Genomic DNA, 19,518 nt, shown 5'->3' with positions numbered 1-19,518 from the left:
AATGACATTCTTAGTGTAACTCCTAAGATAGTAACTTTTTGTATACTTATTTTTGTTTCTGTTCTGTTTTTCTTCTTTTTATTTAATGTTTGTGAAAGCAATTAAGAGTAGATGGTTGCCAGCTGATTTTATTGCTTTACTCGGAACAAGTTGGCAGCTATTTGCAAGCATAACTAAGGCCTAAACACTTGTCAAGTAGTGGAAGTTATCTCTATCTCTATCAAACAAATTTGCTTCAAGGTTTGAAAAGTTATCGGCACCTTTCTTTCTTTTTGTCTTTTTTCAATTTTTGAAATGGGGATTAACTCGTAAATAATAAGCAAAGAGAAGGTAACATCAGGTTACTTTCACTATTTGATTAATGGATATGAATATATGGCAGTGCAAAAAAAGAATGCAATAGAGTTTAACTTGGAAAATCATTTCCCAAATGCATTTCCATGACCTAATATTCAATAATTAAACCAAAAGCAAAGTCAAACGCCACTTCTTTTGGGGGGGGGGGGGGAATTAACTTTTCCAAATATCAAAACCACAACTCTTTAAGAATGAAATTTGTTTTTCGTAAATCCAATAAAACATTTTGCAGGAGCTCAACAACAACATAAAAGGTAAATTTTAGCGGCTCTAGGCTAAAAATTTTGTACTTTATCTATTGTATCTCTAAATTGGCTAAACTTGAAGATTTTACTTGTCAAAATAGAATATGAATCACAAATACTGAAAGATGAGCACAGAAAACTATGAATACAAAGCAAAAATACAACATATAAAAAGCACCAAATCCACTGGCCTAGCTTAGACAAAAAACACCAGCTGGCCTGTTTGGATCCTACCTATAAAAGCTTAAAGGAAAAAAAAGGACTAAAATAACAGGATTTTCCCAATAAATCTAAGGGCTAACCAGGCAATTACCAAAAACTCATTGCAATGGCTGTCCCCTAATCCTATCAACAAACATCTATAAACAAAAAATTACAAAGATTACATTATACCAGTTTCTAAATTTGACTAAATTATAGTAGAGAAGCCCAATCAATCTAATGAGATGGATACTTCTGCAACATGAATTTCTCCGAACACATGTCCCAAATAGAATCCTCATCTGCAAACTCCGTGAACGTCAAGTCAGAAATGGGCGATGACCCGCCCGATCCAAAACCCGAACAGGAACCCGACCCATCACTTTCTGACCCAACTTCTGCCGGCTTTCTTTCCTCTTTCTTGGAAGACACTTTCCGCTTCTTTTTAGTGTCAATGCTCTTCCCTTGAGCTAAGTCTTGACAAATGGCTTGTAGCTTAGCGTCTACTGAGGAGTGAAGTGGCTTGTACTCACCGAATTCGCCCCCAATTAACGAGCCGCTATGGCGGAGGTGAGGGAAATTCAGACGAGCAAAGTCGCCCCTGAGTTTATAGGCCGCCTTGTCATAAGCCAAGGCGGCCTCCTCAGCAGTGTCAAAGGTGCCAAGCCAAAGTCGGGTCCGGTTCTTGGGCAGTCGGATCTCTGCCACCCATTTTCCCCAGTGGCGTTGTCTAACACCACGGTAAAGCTTTGGGGGTTTGGGTGGCCAGCCCGATTGCTTCATCGAAACCGGCTTTGGGCTCAAAAGAGAAGCATGATGGTTATGCTGATGTGTCAAAGAATCTTGGAAAGTGGCAGCTGATGACATAATTTGTTGTTGGTGGTGGTTGTTTTGGAGGTAGATTTGGGCTTGGATCTGGTGAACCTGCGCTTGTGTTAATTGATCCAACCCAATTGAGCCCGGTTGCTCCATTTCGAAACCCAAAAATCCTTGTGAAAAAGTAGGGTTTATGGTTGTGGAAGTGGAGCAACCATCATAGCTCATATTGGGCTGAGATGTTAAAGAAAATGAATCATAGGGATATGAAGTAGAAGTAGAAGAAGTAGTGGTAGTAATAGGAAAAGATTGAGAATTTGTAGATGGAAAAGAGAAAGAAGAAAAAGGAGAAGGTGAAATAGAAGGATAATTAATAGGGGAAGCACTTTTGATAAAAGGTGCAAGTGCTTCCATCAGCTCACCACCACCCTGCAAAGAGTTTGATGAGTTAAGATCTAAAAGTGTACTAGTCCAAAAATCCGTTGTAGCTGCCATACCTAAAATTCACACAAATTTAATAAAAAAAGAATTAAAAGATCAACCTGTTTCTTATCAAATAAAAGAAAAGGTGATTGATTACCAAGAATAATAAACCAACAAATAGTGAAAATACAAAAAGATAAGTGGATACAAAGAGGTCTTCAAATAACAACCCCTTTTTTCCTGTGGTTACAAGAAATCAACCTTAGAAGGGACAACTAATAAGCCCTCTAAAGCTGAAAATATTAAAAACAAAGAATGAATAATGAACTCTACAAATTTACTGAAAATCTTGAATCTCGTTTCTGAAAACACCTAGCTTTTAAGAAAAAATCATTTAAGTTTGCATTTTCTCCAATTTTTTACAAATTCAAAAACCTCAAAAACACAAACTCATAAAACCTTCTTGAAAGACAGATTGCTTACAGAAAGGGATTAAAGAAACGGGATGATACAGAAGGGGGAAGAAAATAAAAACAAAGATTACCCTAACGAAAACTTAAGTTTTTTGAAGAATTTTTAATTTTGTGTGTAAGTGTGTGCAGAAGTGAGAAATAGATGCGTATGTATCTCTCTCTCTCAGCCTCACTCTTTTTTATTTTGTGGCCTTTATCTTCTCATATGTCTCCTTTTATAGCCTTTTCGCCCCTTGTTTTTACACCTTTAACCATCCTCGGTTGTCACGCTCTCCTTGTGCGTTTAATTCTTTTCTATCTACCGGTCTTTGATTTAGGAAGCATTCACCAAACTAGGACTTGAGCCAATAATATGATGACATCTGGAATGTCTAATGACACCTGCATTTGGTAGCTTACACCTGTCAGTTTTCGTTCAACTCTCTCTCTCGATGATTCTATTGAGCGTTTATTGACCGTTAATTCTATTCGTCTTTTCTTTTTCTTTTGTTTCGTTGTATTTCCCTGCCAAAATTTATGGCTTTGTTACAAAGCAAAGACAACTATAGAGAAACTGATATATTATTCCAATTCAAATTAATGTACATAATGAACTGAAATTTCTTCTATTTATAGAAGAAAGGAAGTTGTTGTGTAAGCTGCTACTATACCAGATATGGATAATCTTCTACTGAGAGCAATGTTTATTCATAACGGAGTACTGAAAAGATAAGCTTATTATATTCGGTATGGATAATCTTCTACCGGGGATAATGTTTATCCATAACTGGATACTGAAAGAATAAGCTTATTATACCCGGTATGGATAATCTTCTACTGGGGATAATGTTTATCCATAACCGGGTACCGAAATGATAAGCTTCTTCAGGAAGCTTATTTCCAATAGAGTACTAAATAGATAAACATATTTACGGTGGAGTCTCATATGGATAAGCTTCTTCAGGAAGCTTATTTACAACGGAGTACTAAATGAACATCCATAATATAATATATTTATAACACTCCCCCTTGGATGTTCATTAAAAGATAATGTGCCTCATTAAAACCTTACTAGGAAAAACCACGTGGGAAAAAATCCCAGTGAAGGAAAAAGAGTACACATATTTAGTAAGACGCATTGCTAGGTGCCTCATTAAAAACCTTATAAGGAAAACCCCATGGAAAAAACCTTAGTAAGGGAAAAAGAGTGCATCGTGTATTTTACTCCCCTGATGAAAACCTTGTTTCAAATATTTGAGTCTCCGCATTCCAATCTTGTATACCATCTTCTCAAAAGTTGAAGTTGGCAAAGATTTAGTGAATAAATCTATCACTTGAACGGATTTGTTGCACATCAATGTCACCACTTTTCTTAAGATCGTGTGTGTAGAATAATTTTGGTGAAATGTGCTTCGTTTTATCTCCTTTTATAAATCCTCCCTTCAATTGGGCTATGCATGTAGCATTGTCTTCGTATAAAATTGTGGGTCTTTTCTCACATTCCAAACCACATTTTTCTCGAATAAAATGAATTATTGATCTCAACCATACGCATTCCCTACTTGCTTCATGAATAGCTATTATCTCAGCGTGATTTGAAGAAGTAGCAACAATAGATTGCTTTGTGGAGCGCCATGATATGACAGTACCTCCATATGTAAATACGTAACCGGTTTGAGATCGAGATTTATGGGGATCAGATAAATAACCTACATTTGCATAACCGACAAGATCTGCACTATCTTTGTTAGCATAAAACAAACCCATATCAAGAGTTCCCTTTAAATATCGCAATATATGCTTAATCTCGTTCTAATGTCTCCGTGTAGGAGAAGAACTATATCTTGCTAGTAAATTAACAGAAAATGCTATGTCAGGCCTTGTAGCATTAGCAAGATACATTAGTGCACCAATTGCACTGAGATAGGGTACTTCGGGACCAAGGAGTTCCTCGTCCTCTTCTGGAGGTCGGAACAAATCCTTATTCACTTCAAGTGATCGAACAACCATTGGTGTACTCAATGGGTGCGCTTTGTCCATGTAAAAGCGTTTTAAGACCCTTTCTGTATAGGCAGATTGATGGATATAGATTCCGTCTGCTAAATGTTCAATTTGCAGACCAAGACAAAGTTTTGTCTTTCCAAGATCTTTCATCTCAAATTCTTTCTTAAGATATTCAATTGCCTTTTGGAGCTCTTCTGGAGTTCCAACAAGATTTACGTCATCAACATAAACAGCAAGTATAATAAATTCTGATGTCATTTTCTTTATAAAAATACATGGACAAATAACATCATTTATGTAACCTTCTTTCAGCAAATATTCACTAAGGCGATTATACCACATGCACCCAGATTGCTTTAAACCGTACAAAGATCTTTGTAATCTGATTGAATACATTCCCTGAGATTTTGCTTCAGGCATTTTAAATCCTTCAGGGATTTTCATATAAATTTCATTATCAAGTGAACCGTACAGATAAGCTGTAACTACATTCATTAGATGTATTTCAAGCTTTTCATGTAGTGCTAAACTGATGAGATATCGAAATGTTATGGCATCCATAACAGGTGAATATGTTTCATCAAAATCGACTCCAGGTCGTTGTGAGAATCCTTGTGCAACAATGCGAGCTTTGTATCTTTCAACTTCATTTTTATCATTCCTTTTTCGCACAAAAACCCATTTATGACCAACTGGTTTTATACCAGTAGGTGTTTGGACTACTGGTCCAAAGACCTCTCTTTTAGCAAGTGACTTCAATTTCGATTGAATTGCCTCTTGCCATTTTGGCCAATCAGATCTTTGTCGACATTCTTCGACAGATCGAGGTTCAAGATCCTCACTATCTTGCATAATATTAAGTGCAACATTATATGCAAAAATATTATCCACCACTATTTCAAATCGATTTAAATTAATCCCATCACCGATCGAACTTATTAAAAGTTCCTCACTCACATGAGCTTCGGGTTCATTGATTTCTTCAGGAATCTCAGAACTAATCAGATTTTGGGTCTCTTCAGGAGATTCCTTCATAGTATCGTTTTGATCATTTGTCGATTTTCTTTTTCGAGGATTTCGATCCTTAGAACCCAAAGGCCTACCACGCTTCAGGCGTGCTTTAGGTTCACTAGCTCTCATGCTAGTAGATGGTCCTACTGGGACATCAATTCGGATAGGCACATTCTCTGCTGGGATATGTGACTTAGTTATCCTTTTCAAATCCGTAAATGCGTCTGGCATTTGATTTGCTATATTCTATAAATGGATGATCTTCTAGACCTCCTGATTACATATAGGGGTACGGGGATCAAAGTGAGATAATGATGAAACTTTCCACACAATTTCTCTTTTGATTTCCTTTTTCTCTCCCCCTAATTGTGAGAAATTTGTTTCATCAAACCGACAATCTGCAAATCGAGCAGTAAATAAATCTCATGTCAATGGTTCAAGATAGCGAATAATAGAGGGTGATTCAAACCCAACATATATTCCTATCCTTCTCTGTGGTCCCATCTTACTACGTTGTGGTGGTGCTACTGGCACATATACAGCACATCCAAAAATTTGTAGATGGGCAATATTTGGTTCATGACCAAAAACTAATTGTGACGGAGAATATTTATTATAATGTGTCGGTCTGAGACGGATAAGTGATACTGCATGCAAGATAGCATTGCCCCAAATAGTAGTGGACAATTTTGTTTTCATAAGTAGTGGTCTTGCTATCAATTGCAGGCGTTTAATAAATGACTCTGCAAAACCATTTTGAGTATGAACATAAGTTACAGGATGTTCAACTTTTATCCCAACTGATAGACAATAATCATCAAAAGCTTGAGATGAGAATTCTCCAACATTATCAAGGCGAATGGCCTTTATAGGATAATCTAGGAATTGTGCCCTTAATCGAATTATTTGGGCTAATAGCTTTGCAAACGCCAGGTTGCGAGATGATAGTAGGCACACATGAGACCATCTTGAAGATGCATCTATTAGGACCATAAAATATCTAAACAACCCACTTGGTGGGTGAATAGGTCCACATATATCCCCATGTATACGCTCTAAAAAGGCAGGGGATTCAATACCAACCTTCATTGGTGATGGTCTAGTGATCATTTTTCCTTGATAACAAGCATCACAAGAAAATTCGTCATTTGCAAGAATCTTCAGGTTCTTTAATGGATGCCCACTCAAATTTTCAGTAATTCGTCTCATCATTATTGATCCGGGATGGCCCAAACGGTCATGCCAAAGCACAAAAGTATTTGTCTGTAAACTTCTGGTTTACGATAGAGTGTGCTTCAATTGTACTAATTTTTGAATAGTATAAGCCAGAAGATAAAGTTGGTAACTTTTCTGCAATGCATTTCTGGCCAGAAATATTCTTTGTAATACAAAGATATTCCCTGTTCATTTCATCTATTGTCTCAACATGATACCCATTTCGGCGGATATCTATAAAACTCAACAAGTTTCTTCGGGACTTGGAGGAGAACAATGCATTGTCTATAATAAGTGTTGTTCCCTTAGACAGAAATATTATGGCTCTTCCGGAGCCTTCAATCAAACTTACATTACCAGAAATTGTTGAAACATTTGCTTTTTCCTTATGCAAATAAGAAAAGTATTTCTGATCGTTGAATATGGCATGAGTTGTTCCAGTATCAATAACACAATATTCATGATTTGTCTTTGATCCAAACATAATTTGAGGATTATCCATATTCTTCAAAATAACATAAATAAAATATATTATAGTAAACATTATTATCAAAGCATAACTTTTATTTATGTACAACAATTACATAACCATACTATCTATTACAAACAACAAAAATTAAAATATTTACATTTCTACAGATTCACTACCGATTACATGACTTGTTTCTCCTTCTGGGAGTGCAAAGTAATCAGCTACATCCAAATGCATGAAGTCTAAATTATCTTCAAAAATAAAATTTGCTTCAGTATTTTTCTCAGTCTTCTGCAGGGAGGCTTGATAAAGCTCAACCAGGTGCTTTGGCGTATGACAGGTACGTGACCAGTGCTCTTTTCCTCCACATCTATAACATGCATTTTTTGCATTTGGCGCTTGCACCGCTTCATGCTTTTGTTCCTTCCTTTTCCACTGCTGGTGGTGAGGAGGCTTCTTTGGTACATTATTATTACCATGATTGGGGTTTCTTCCCCGACCACGGCCATGACCACGACTGGGGCCACGACCTCTTCCACGTTTAGCTTGGTGGAAGTTCGTCTCATTCACTTCAAGGAATGGACAAGAACCAATAGGTCGGCTTTCATGTTTTTTCATTAATAGTCCATTATGTTGCTCTGCTATAAGAAGATGTGAGATAAGTTCAGAATACTTTTTAAATCCCATCTCTCGATATTGTTGCTGCATGAGCATATTCGAGGCATGAAAAGTGGTGAAAGTTTTCTCCAACATATCATGATCAGTAATATTATCACCACATAATTTCAATTGGGAAATAATTCTGAACATAGCAAAATTATACTCACTGATAGATTTAAAATCTTGTAGCCTTAGATGAGTCCAATCATAACGTGCATGTGGAAGAACGACCATCTTCAGGTGGTCATATCTATCTTTCAAATTATTCCACAGTATGACTGGATCTTTAATAGTGAGATATTCCATTTTCAGGCCCTCATCAAGGTGATGGCGTAGGAATATCATTGCTTTGGCACGGTCTTGGTTTGATGCCTGATTTTTATCCTTGATGGTGTCTGCCAAACCCATCGCATCAAGATGAATTTCAGCATAAAGCACCCAAGACATGTAGCTTTTGCCCGATATATCCAGGGCTACAAATTCAAGTTTAGAAAGATTTGACATTATTTAGGAAAAGAAAGTTCTTACCTCTAATACTTTCAAAGTATTTGCTCGAGATGTCAGAGTCTCGTGCTGATAACGTGTTATAAAATAAAGACTGTAAAGTAAAGACAACTATAGAGAGAAACTGATATATTATTCGAATTCAAACTGATGTACATAATGAACTAAAATCTCTTCTATTTATAGAAGAAAGGAAGCTGCTGTGTAAGCTGCTACTATACCAGATATGGATAATCTTCTACTGAGAGCAATGTTTATCCATAACGGAGTACTGAAAAGATAAGCTTATTATACCCGGTATGGATAATCTTCTACCGGGGATAATGTTTATCCATAACTGGGTACTGAAAGGATAAGCTTATTATACCCGGTATGGATAATCTTCTACCGGGGGTAATGTTTATCCATAACTGGGTACTGAAAGGATAAGCTTATTATACCCAGTATGGATAATCTTCTACCGGGGATAATATTTATCCATAGCTGGATACTGAAAGGATAAGCTTATTATACCCGGTGTGGATAATCTTCTACCGGGGGTAATGTTTATCCATAACTGGGTACTGAAAGGATAAGCTTGTTATACCCGGTATGGATAATCTTCTACTGGGGGTAATGTTTATCCATAACCGAGGTACCGAAGTGATAAGCTTCTTCAGGAAACTTATTTCCAATAGAGTACTAAGTAGATAAACATATTTACGGTGGAGTCCCATATGAATAAGCTTCTTGAGGAAGCTTATTTACAACGGAGTACTAAATGAACATCCATAATATAATATATTTATAACATGCTTTTCTTTATTTGATTTTCAAAAAGTATTATGTTTGTTTTAAAATAACTTAATTGCAATTAATTACGTCTCACCTTCAAACTATACAAATGTATGGGTAAAAATCGAACTAAAGAAATTATCAATACGGGCGGTTTGGCTGAGGTCGATTAGTGATCAATAAAATAAGCCGTTGAGTGGTTCATCAGGCCGAGGTCTAGCAGCACAGACAAAAACAACGTCTAGTATAGCGTAGGAACTTTCAAAGAGAATATTCTATTCCCTCTATTTGTACCTTCTTAGGTTTCTTTGGGAATATCCCGTATAAATAGTTTAAGAGATAGCAAAAGGCATGTAATATTCCATATGATAAGAACACTTTTGAATAGTAAGCTTTCTAGATAAATATAAAAAATAACTTTCTGAGAAAGATTCGATATTTACCGAGAAAGTACCCCATATTCTCTCATATTCTTGTCATTTATCATTGTAGAAAGAATAAATCTTTCACCTCATTTAATATTGGGCGAATCTTCCTACTTGTTTACATTTAGTGTCATTTATTGTATTTATTGCTTATCATTATCCTCACTCTATTAGTAACCATAACATTTGATGTATAATGCATTGAATCCATTTTCACATGACCCCCATACTTATTTGCTTAAATCTGTTTTATATCCAAGGTTATTATATTTAACTAGAATTAGCCCCTTGTTCTTTTATTTAATTAGTTTAACAAAGAGTTTTACACTTTGTGCTCAAACAATTTGGCATCGTCTGTTGGGACTTTCTAGTTAAAATTTTGGTTTCCTCTAGATTTATAACAAAAAAACGCAACAAAAAAACACAACACTTCCTTGTGCACACAAATTTAACATGGCAAGTAATGGAGAGGAAAAAAGGAAAGTAATAGCCGACCTCACCACTAACCTCCTTAACACAGTCAACGAAGTCGATGAAACGGAGGGTGAGGACGTAACACCAAATACCTCTCCCTGGCGAAATAGTTCGCCCCCTCCTCATGGTAGCATTACAACCTCGCACGGTAAATGGGCCTTTACATCCACAACGGAAGAGGCACCACCAGTAGTGAAAAGGCTGCTCGAGGCATGGTTGACATACACGCTGACCAGCATTCTCAACAAGCCCGCCCAAAGGACGAATAGAGAAACTGCGAGAGTCTGCATCACACCAGTGACAGACGAGCAGCACGACCCTTCTCTTGTGACAGGTATTATTCACGACGTTAGTGATGTAGGTAATGACACCTTCACAACCATTTTGAGGAAGATGGAGGAAATGAAGAATGAGAATAAAATGCTTCGTGACTAAATGAAAAGCATCAAGAAATGGTAGACAAAATACCAGGCGCCCCAAAACTCTTACCAAAAAGGGATGTCGGCCAGCTCGTTAAGCAACCGTACAGTGAAGAAGCTGTACCACAGGCCATATCTAAAACCTTCAAAATACCATCGTACTTGAAAATATACAATGGCACGACGGACCCTGAGGATCATGTGACCCACTATGTCACCGTAGTAAAAGACAACGATCTCGCCAAAGAACAAGTGTCCTCCATATTACTGAAGAAGTTTGGCAAAACCCTCACCGGGGGAGCACTAACTTGGTATTCACAGCTGCCCGCACACTCAATTGAAACGTTTGAGGAAATGCCGACAAGTTTGTGACTGCCCATGCCGAGGCTAATAAAGTAGAGGCGAAGGTGAATGACATATTTTCCATCAAACAATCACTCGGTGAGGGACTAATAGATTTCCTCGCGCAATTAAACCGTGTGAGGATGACCTTACCAAATGTGTCAGAGGGAATGGTAGTAGCAACTTTCTAGAACGGGTTAAATAGGAATGGTTCAAAGGCGACCAAAAAATTGTTAAGCTGACTCATGAAATATCCCCCAACCACTTGGGACGAGATACACAACGCTTACTGTGCCGAAGTGCGAGTTGATGAGGACGACCTCAACGGGCCAACTCAACGGATGACCTCAGTCCAGATGGAATCCAGGAGAGACCGAAGAAATGACAACAAAAAGGACCATGCAGGCCCGCGACTCAACCGTGAAAGACATCAACCATATGTCAGAGTTGCCATCATACCACCTCCCCGTCATGGCGACAGCCCATCCAGGCCGTCAACAGGGACTCACCGAAGCGAAAGAGGTATGCCTCCACTTTTATCTGCTCACAATTTCTGTGCTTCTCCCTCAGAAATAGTCTGCGCCCTAGAGAAACTCGGCCCAAAAGTGAAATGGGTGTAGAAGATAAAGTCTGACCCAAACACCAGAAAGTCAAACGCCCTAGCGAGTTCCATCAGAAACGAGGCCACAAAACCGAGGACTGCATCGCTCTCAAGAAAGAGGTCGCGAACATGCTTCACCAAGGATATCTGAAGGAACTTTTGAGCAATCGAGGAAGAACAAACTTCGCTCGAGGATGCGAACAAACTTCATTCAATATTGGGTAAATCTTCCTCCTTATTTGCATTTAGTGCCATTTATTCTATTTATTTCTTATCATTATCCTCACTCTATTAGTAACCATAACATTTAATGTATGATGCATTGAATCCATTTTCACATGGCCCCCATGTTATTTGCTTAAACCTGTTTTAGATCCAAGTTTATTATTTTTAACTAGAATTAACCCATTATCTTTTTATTTAATTACTTTAACAAAAAGTTTTACACTTTTTGGTCAAACAACGAATAGTACGTATGTGTCTTATTCCACCAATAACAAATTTTATCCGTCGATTGGTACTACTTATCGAGTCGTGGAAACTACCCCTTACATAAATATATGATAAAGCTGCGTACAATAGACCTTTATGATCCAGCCTTTCCTGGGCCGTGTCCATAGCGGGATCTTAGTGCACCGGGCTGCCTTTTTGATTGGTACTACCTATATTAAACCTTTAGGGGTCGCAAGGTTCAATTGTGATAGACAAGGATACTCTATGGGATTAACTATCTCACTTTTATATGGGATAGTTAATTTTATTATTTTGGTATAAGATAAATCTCGTCATTAGTTAATACCTATAACCAAACATAGGATAAATACAAGGAAAAATTTCACATAAGAACAACTGAGCTCCGTGCTTTTCAATTTTATAGCCCATATTTCAGTTTACAACCAACTAGCCCAAAAATAATAGGCTAAAATTCAACATCCAACTCCAATAGATTCTAGAAATTACTATTTAATTTTTAAAAAAGATTGCTCAAGCTTTTAAGTTAATTTTCGAATCGGTAACTGTGACCCAAATATTAGTTCAACAAACCAAATCCATTTGGATGGTGAAAATTAAATTTTTAACAAGCTTAAACATGTGGGTTTAAATTTCGAATTTGAATTTGTGAGAAATTTGAAGTGAGTGTTATTTAGACTTGTTAGAAATAGTATAAGGGGGTTGTATATAAAATTTGAAGTCATTTAATGGAGATTTGGACTTGTTTTGAACAAGAATTGCAACTGAAAATTATGGAAGATGTTCATTTACAGATGCTTGTATAAAGGTGTATAAAAATGTATAATAGGGTGTAAGATGTGTTTATATACTCATATACACTATTATACAAGATTATACATAATTATACAAAAAACTGACTTCGACTTCTTCCTTGCGTCTTTTCTAAAATTTAACTCAAATCTTGCTCAAATCTACTCCAAATCACTTCAAATATAAATTTTGAACTCCTTTTGATATTTTCAATCGATTGGAACGATACCCAATCCAAATAACTAACAAACTCAAAAAAATCCTATTTTCGAAAGCAAAGCTTTGAATGGTTTAATGGTGGAGTTTTACTCTTCAATTTTCTTACATTGCAACCAGGTGACACAGGGTAAGAAGCAGCAATGGCAGATGGCCTTTTGAAACATATGTAGAAGATGTGAGAAGAAGAGAGAGTGAAAGTAATGATTGTGATAACACATATTTAACTCCATAGCTTTTAGAAGCAATGATTGTAAGAACACAAGTTTTGAATTTGCTAGTGCTTCCAAAATATATACAATATAGGCTAGGTTGGGTAAAACTTAAAATCATTGGCCATTTTTTATTATGGTGTGAAGTCATGTGTATTTTCTTGTAATTCTTTCTAAATACAATATCATATTCTATCTCGAAATTAATATCCTTATCGGGGTAACCAACCAATCCCTTAGTCCACTATGTTCTTAAACTAAATTTTGTTTTAGATTTTAAGAGATTTATCAAGATAATTCTATTCTAAATGATTTAAGTTTAACTCCTCTTATTTACCACCTACATTGATACGGAGGTATACAAAATCATCACAGGTATATGTGTAACTCGTACACTCTGTCGCAATCTTTTCCTAAGAAGTTATTTTTCAAGAAGGAAATTGAAATTGAAAATAAACCAGTAAAAATTATCCAAATTATGCCACCGAAGGATAAATTTTAAAAGAAATTTGCCGAAGACAATAATATAAGGGCTGTGTCAATGAGGTTGGAAGAAGTACGTGAATATTATATTTAGAAAAAGACAGATGTCAGAAATTCTAAATTTAATAGGCTAGTACAATGTATATACATGAATTTATGATACAATAAATAAGCAATAGTCAAATCGTTTTGTAGTAATTTAATTGCAAACAATCATGGGGTAGTCACATGATAGTGTTTGAGGGCAGTGGAGGGGCTTGTGGAAAATGGAAATGGTCCAATTCAAGATGCAACTATTTGGTATTTCAACTTTTGTTTTTAGCATTGGCTTCAATTTAGTGGCACGATTGTAAGTATTATACTTAATGATAAATAAATAAATGGGGTTTGATTGAGTCTTTCAACGAGAGATCACCAACAACAACAACATAAGAAGTGATTATTTTTTAATTAATGAAATGATTAGAGATAATATTAACATCTTCATTAGCTCCTAACCACAAGTTTAACGAAATTAAAATGCATGTGTTGCTCATCATTAGCTTTTCGATGAGTTATTTATTTTGGCAGAATACATCGGCATCGGCAGGCCATTAAACTTGTCTTTCCTTTTCACCATGACACTTTATCTTGAGTCTGTTTCATTTGAACCCTATAACAGGTTATTACTGTGTTACTTAGACACAAAAAATACATGGGCCACCTTGCGTGGGAATCACAGATGTTTAGCACATGAGGATTATTAAAAAAGCTGACATGGATTATTCCAACAGTAATAAACCAAACCCCACGTTATTTTCCTTATTTTAACCCTTTTCTCCATCATTATCTTCTCCCAAGCCCTAATTTCTCTCCATTTCAACTAAGCTAAATTCTTCATCAAGAAGTGAAAATCAAAGCTTTATTTTTTTCAATTTGAAAGAACTCCATCCTCCTTAGTCGAATTTTTGACGTAATCTTTCCTGCTACTTCTCTTAATTTCTGTTCGAATAATGTTTCAAAGCACCAAAAGGGTTGACTGGTGTCGTTGTGGTCGTCCGTGTGAACTGAAATTTCATGGAGTGATGCTAACCCAGGAAGAAGGTACTTTGTATGCAAAATTGGCAAAGTAAGTGTTTTTCACACAAAAATTTTTTATACGATTTTATTTGCCATTGACTTATATTAGTTCATTTTTTTTTGAAGGACAATGGGGGATGTAAATATTTTAGATGGTTTGAGGACGAATTTCCTGAGTAAGCGAATAAAGTTATATGAGGTTTGTTGAAGAGAGTGAAGGCATTTGATCAAGAAAGAGATCGAGCAAAAAAATGGAGGAACACAGTAGTGTTTGTTGTTCTACTAGTGGCCTTAATCATATGACTTTGTTGTGGTTCTTGCTTTTGTTGATGGGCTGAGTCAAGTTTCTAAAAAAATCGTTTGTAATTTAGGCTAGTTAATGTAGTTAGTGTTGGAAATTGTTGCTCCACTTTTGTTCATTGCTGCTGTACTTGGTGGTAGGGATCCTATTTTGTGTAATTGATACTGCCTTATCAATGCAATATATCTTTATTTTTGTTAAAAAAATTTCATTTACAGTTTTTTAGTCTTATGAATGGAATGGAACTTACTTCATTGCAAAAACTACTAAAAGAAGTGCTGCAAATTACAGAAGTGCATATTACAATAGTACAAAAGGAATGAAACTTAGTTCATTGTAAATCAAAGAAGTGATGTCATATTATATAATCCAGTTTCAAAAGATACCAGTGAGTGCAGCAAACCACATTCAACAAAAAAAATCAAGGTTTAACAAAAACAAGTGCTACATATTACATAATCTTGATTGGTTACTAATTTTTTTGGCTAGTTTATCCATGATCACTTGAGTTGAAGACTGAGATGCTGCTTGTGTTCCAACTTGTTTTCTTTTACTTGCACTCATTTGCTGTAGTTGCGAAGTAGTAATAACATCTCTCCCATTCCATCTAAGTCCTAGAAGCCTAATTCCATCATCCAGATTCACATCAGTGATGCTCCTTACTTTAGTCTCATAGTTGTTAACCCTTTCACTTGATAAATCAGGCTGCAATTGTACAAAATCAGAAACCTAAGTAAGTAAAAATAACCAGGCTGCAAAAATAACCAGAAATCAGGTTGCAAAACCAGAAACCAAACCAGAAATCAAGATTCTTACACTAAGGAATGTCCTTCCAATCTCTGTGTTAGTGTAGCATCTAAAGCCATTAGTTCTTGGCCTTTTTTCCCCAAAAGCAACAGATAATTTTGCAGTTGCAGGTCAACTTCCCCTTCCCCCTTTTCCAGTAGATAAAGACCCTCTTGCTGCCTTTGATTTTGGGGATCTTTCCCTGGGAGCAGTCTAAGGAAGTGCATCTGGAAATACATCTTTTTTAGGTCTAATAGCTGCACTAGGTGCATTTCCTCTTCCCCTGCCCCTTCATCTATTAATAGTTGTTGTTGTTTCATCGTAGATTGAACTCCTTTGAGTTGGTTGGCTTGATTGACTTCCTTGTGGTTCTTGTCTACTTGATGACCCTCTAGGTGCAACCTAAAATGAATACATACATATAGTTAATTTCAGCTTAAATGATTAATAGAAAGTTAGATAAAAACATATCATACCCTTGATGTACATGCTTTTTTTTGTTGTGGCCTACTTGATGACATTATGAACATGTCATCTTGACTCTTTTTTTGGACAACTTTCACCATTTTTTCTTAGGTTCATTCCTTTCCTTCCTTCTATTTCTTTGGGGGCTGCCTGGCATTGGCCTTGGGGCTGGTGGTTCAATGGTAGGATTATAACTCTTAGGCCACATCTTCAGGTTAGGAATTGGTTGAACGAAGTGTTCATAAGCCTTCAGAAATGTTTCCTTTGTGTACCAATGCTCCACATATTGATCTGGATCATCTTGTAGGTAATAGTATGCACACACAACATGTTCACATGGGATGCCTCTCAACCTCCAAAATCTATAACTACAAGTATTCATCCTAGTGTCAACTATAAACCTCAAATCTCCTTTTTTGATTTCAAATCCATCCTGCCCATTCTATATAACTTGGCACTGTCTAGCTAAATCCTTGTTTTCTTCTAATGTTAGCCTAGCCATAGGTGATATATTTGAAATCCATATTTCATCAAACTTTATTATATCAACCTGTCTAGATATGATTTTATGCCTAATTTCATCTAACATGGTAACAATACTTTTGTGCCTAGCAGTAAATATCCATGAGTTAAAAGTCTCACACATGTTATTCTCTACTATGTCATATCTGGAATATTCTTGGAAGAATGCCCTGCACCATGACTCTCTTGGGTACTTCATCATGTCTTCACATATAGTTGAGCTAAGTTTCCTCATGTTTGCAACTTCTTTGTTGTACTTAAACAGATAGCTAGCCGTTGCAACCCTCCAGAATTGTTTTCTCCTTTCTTCTCCATTTCATTTCTATCAGCCTCATCGGGAAGTTCATCAAGATCTGACTTACTACTAGCTACCTCTGAAGCAACCTTTTCTTCACCAGCCTCTTCTCCACCATTTAGATTCTCTATACTAGCAACTTCCTCTTCTACATTACCAGAAAAATCTTCCCCACCAGTAGCGACCCCTTCCCCACCAATAACAGTCTCAAACTCTTCAAGTATAGGTTGTTCAACAGGTTGTGGTCCATTTATACTATCTGGACCATCTTCTAATGTTGCCCTAGATGGATTATTTATTGTGTTGTTACTTTCTTCAACAACCTCTGGCCCACATAATTATCCAATTGGGACTACTCTATCAGGAATTATCTCAACAACATGTGAAATGTACAAGTCTAAAATACCTTCCTTACAGTAACAAGAAATATTATATAGTTGTTTATCATTTTCCACCATGACAAATTCTTTGGAATCAGGGTTAAAGACATAAAAAAACCCCAATAGTTGCATAACCCAACCCCCTTGTGTAATATTAAAGTTCAAACAGGGAGAAATGGTCTTTGTCAATAGAAAACTGATTTATCTCTATATTAGTGACATATTTGGCACCTGGAGATTCGGTAAATGTTCCACTATGGTGAAAGCGGATAAGAATATATTCATCCACTAACATGATTTTAACCTAAAGTGAATAAAAAAAAGCAACACGTGAGCACAGTCAGCAAGATTCGAAAAAAGAAATAAAAAGCCTATTTTTATATCTACAATTCCCAAAACACCATTACTAACACAAAAACCCTAATAAATAACTAAAATTCTCAGTAAAAGAGTAACTCGAGACATACCAGTAAAGGAGTAACTCGAGACAACACTCTTGCTGAAGGCCACCTAAAATAATCGACTTCACAACTTCTTCAGATAAAAAATTGCAGATGATAAACGAAGACGAGATCGAAATTTGTACGAACTTCAGATTGTTAACTTCAATCATTTATGAAAAGCAGCAGATGATTCCATAATATCTCTAATGGAGCAATCGATTTTGGAAGGGGAAGAGGATAGACGGAGATGGGGATGAGGTTAGGTTTTTTTATTGAGAGCTGTAAAGATTAAAAGTAATTATACGGGTTGGGCAGTTTAATCTTGAACCCGATTTGTTTGACTTGGATTTACCCGATACACATGAATCTTACGTGGACAATAATTCTACATGGACTAAATTTATTCGTCGGCTATTACACGTTAGTAGCGCTTATATATACACGCTTGGCTTATAAAAGTTTGTGTGTTTTTTATGTCTAAGTGACACAGTAATAATCTTGTTATAGGGTTTAATTGGAACAGACTCAAAATAAAATGTCATAGTGAAAAGGAAGAACAAGTTTAATGGTTATCGATGTATTTTGCTTTTTTTTTTTTAATAGAAAATATGTGGTAATTAATCTAATGAGGACCTTGCATTTGACATGTTATGCTTTTGTTATTATAGGGAAATTTAGTATGCCTTTTTCTAATATCCACTTAAACTGCTGATGTTGTACTTTAAAAATAATAACTACTGTGCAATATGCATTCACACCAACAACGATGGCGGATGATAAACGCTCTTTCATTCTTAATCAGAAAGTTTAAATTTAAATGCATGAGATAGAATCTTTTTGATAAAGAACACTATAATCCTCTATAACAATTTTTTTTTACAAATCTGAATCAATACCGGATGCAAGATCTCCATAGACGACTAATGATAGGAGTTTTCGCAAGGAAGCCATTGAAGGCATTCTATAAAGGATCGGATTAATATATCCGCCTCCACACAAAAAGAACCAAAAAATTAATAAATTAAGTACACAAATTTAAATTCTTGCAAGTTGCAACAGTCAACAACTCAGCATGCGTTGATGCACAGGATAAAGTAAAGGTTCTTGATTACGGCGGAGGTTACGGCGGAGATCAGGTGGCTGCGGCGTGCGAAAAAGATTTTTATCCAACGTGGACAGCTGCGCGTGGTACAGAATCATTGATTTGCGGCGGCACTAAATGGATTCGATCCCCTCTCTCACGTGACTTTATGCCGGAATAGTGTGTGTATTCCACTAGCTTTTTTACATAGTTGATTTTAAGATTTAAGTTTTATAAGGATTTTAAACACATAGTGTAATATAATATGTATCAACAGATTAATTTTTTTATTATACATACTAGCATTTATAAAATTTTATTTATATATAAGAGGCAGATCTAAGATTTCTAGTACATGAACACACTACTAAAAAAAGAAGGAAAAATATATCAAGTGGGATTTGATCATTATACCTCTTGGTCAATACTCAACATTCAACTAAGTGCATCATTAAACCTTCTTGGAACATGAGTGCCAACAATTAATATTATACCAATTTCACAAAATATATACATAAAATATCTAATTTTATGGAGAAACCATGGGTTCACGTGCCCATAATTAACCCTATAAATCCGCCCCTTTACCTTTTATAATCAACATAATTATGCAAATA

At 36.0% G+C, this 19,518-nt stretch overlaps 1 protein-coding gene across 1 annotated transcript; it reads right to left on the bottom strand.

Moving 5' to 3' along the window:
- Positions 1-668: 668 nt before the first annotated feature.
- LOC107784396 (ethylene-responsive transcription factor RAP2-4-like) lies at positions 669-2,716 on the bottom strand. Its single transcript, XM_016605524.2, has one exon. It carries the CDS (start codon positions 2,112-2,114, stop codon positions 1,041-1,043), a length of 1,074 nt encoding a protein of 357 aa, XP_016461010.1. The 5' UTR covers positions 2,115-2,716; the 3' UTR covers positions 669-1,040.
- Between the last annotated feature and the right edge of the window lie 16,802 nt (positions 2,717-19,518).

The sequence above is a fragment of the Nicotiana tabacum genome, chromosome 20, assembly GCF_000715075.1.
Source record: "Nicotiana tabacum cultivar K326 chromosome 20, ASM71507v2, whole genome shotgun sequence".
Taxonomy (NCBI): domain Eukaryota; kingdom Viridiplantae; phylum Streptophyta; class Magnoliopsida; order Solanales; family Solanaceae; genus Nicotiana; species Nicotiana tabacum.
The sequence above is the reverse complement of the archived record's forward strand: the minus strand, read 5'-3'. Positions and strand labels throughout refer to the sequence as shown.

What these genes read in the sequence shown, in the direction of transcription:
- LOC107784396 (XM_016605524.2), bottom strand. Translation starts at nt 2,114, where the DNA reads ATGGCAGCTACAACGGATTTTTGGACTAGTACACTTTTAGATCTTAAC.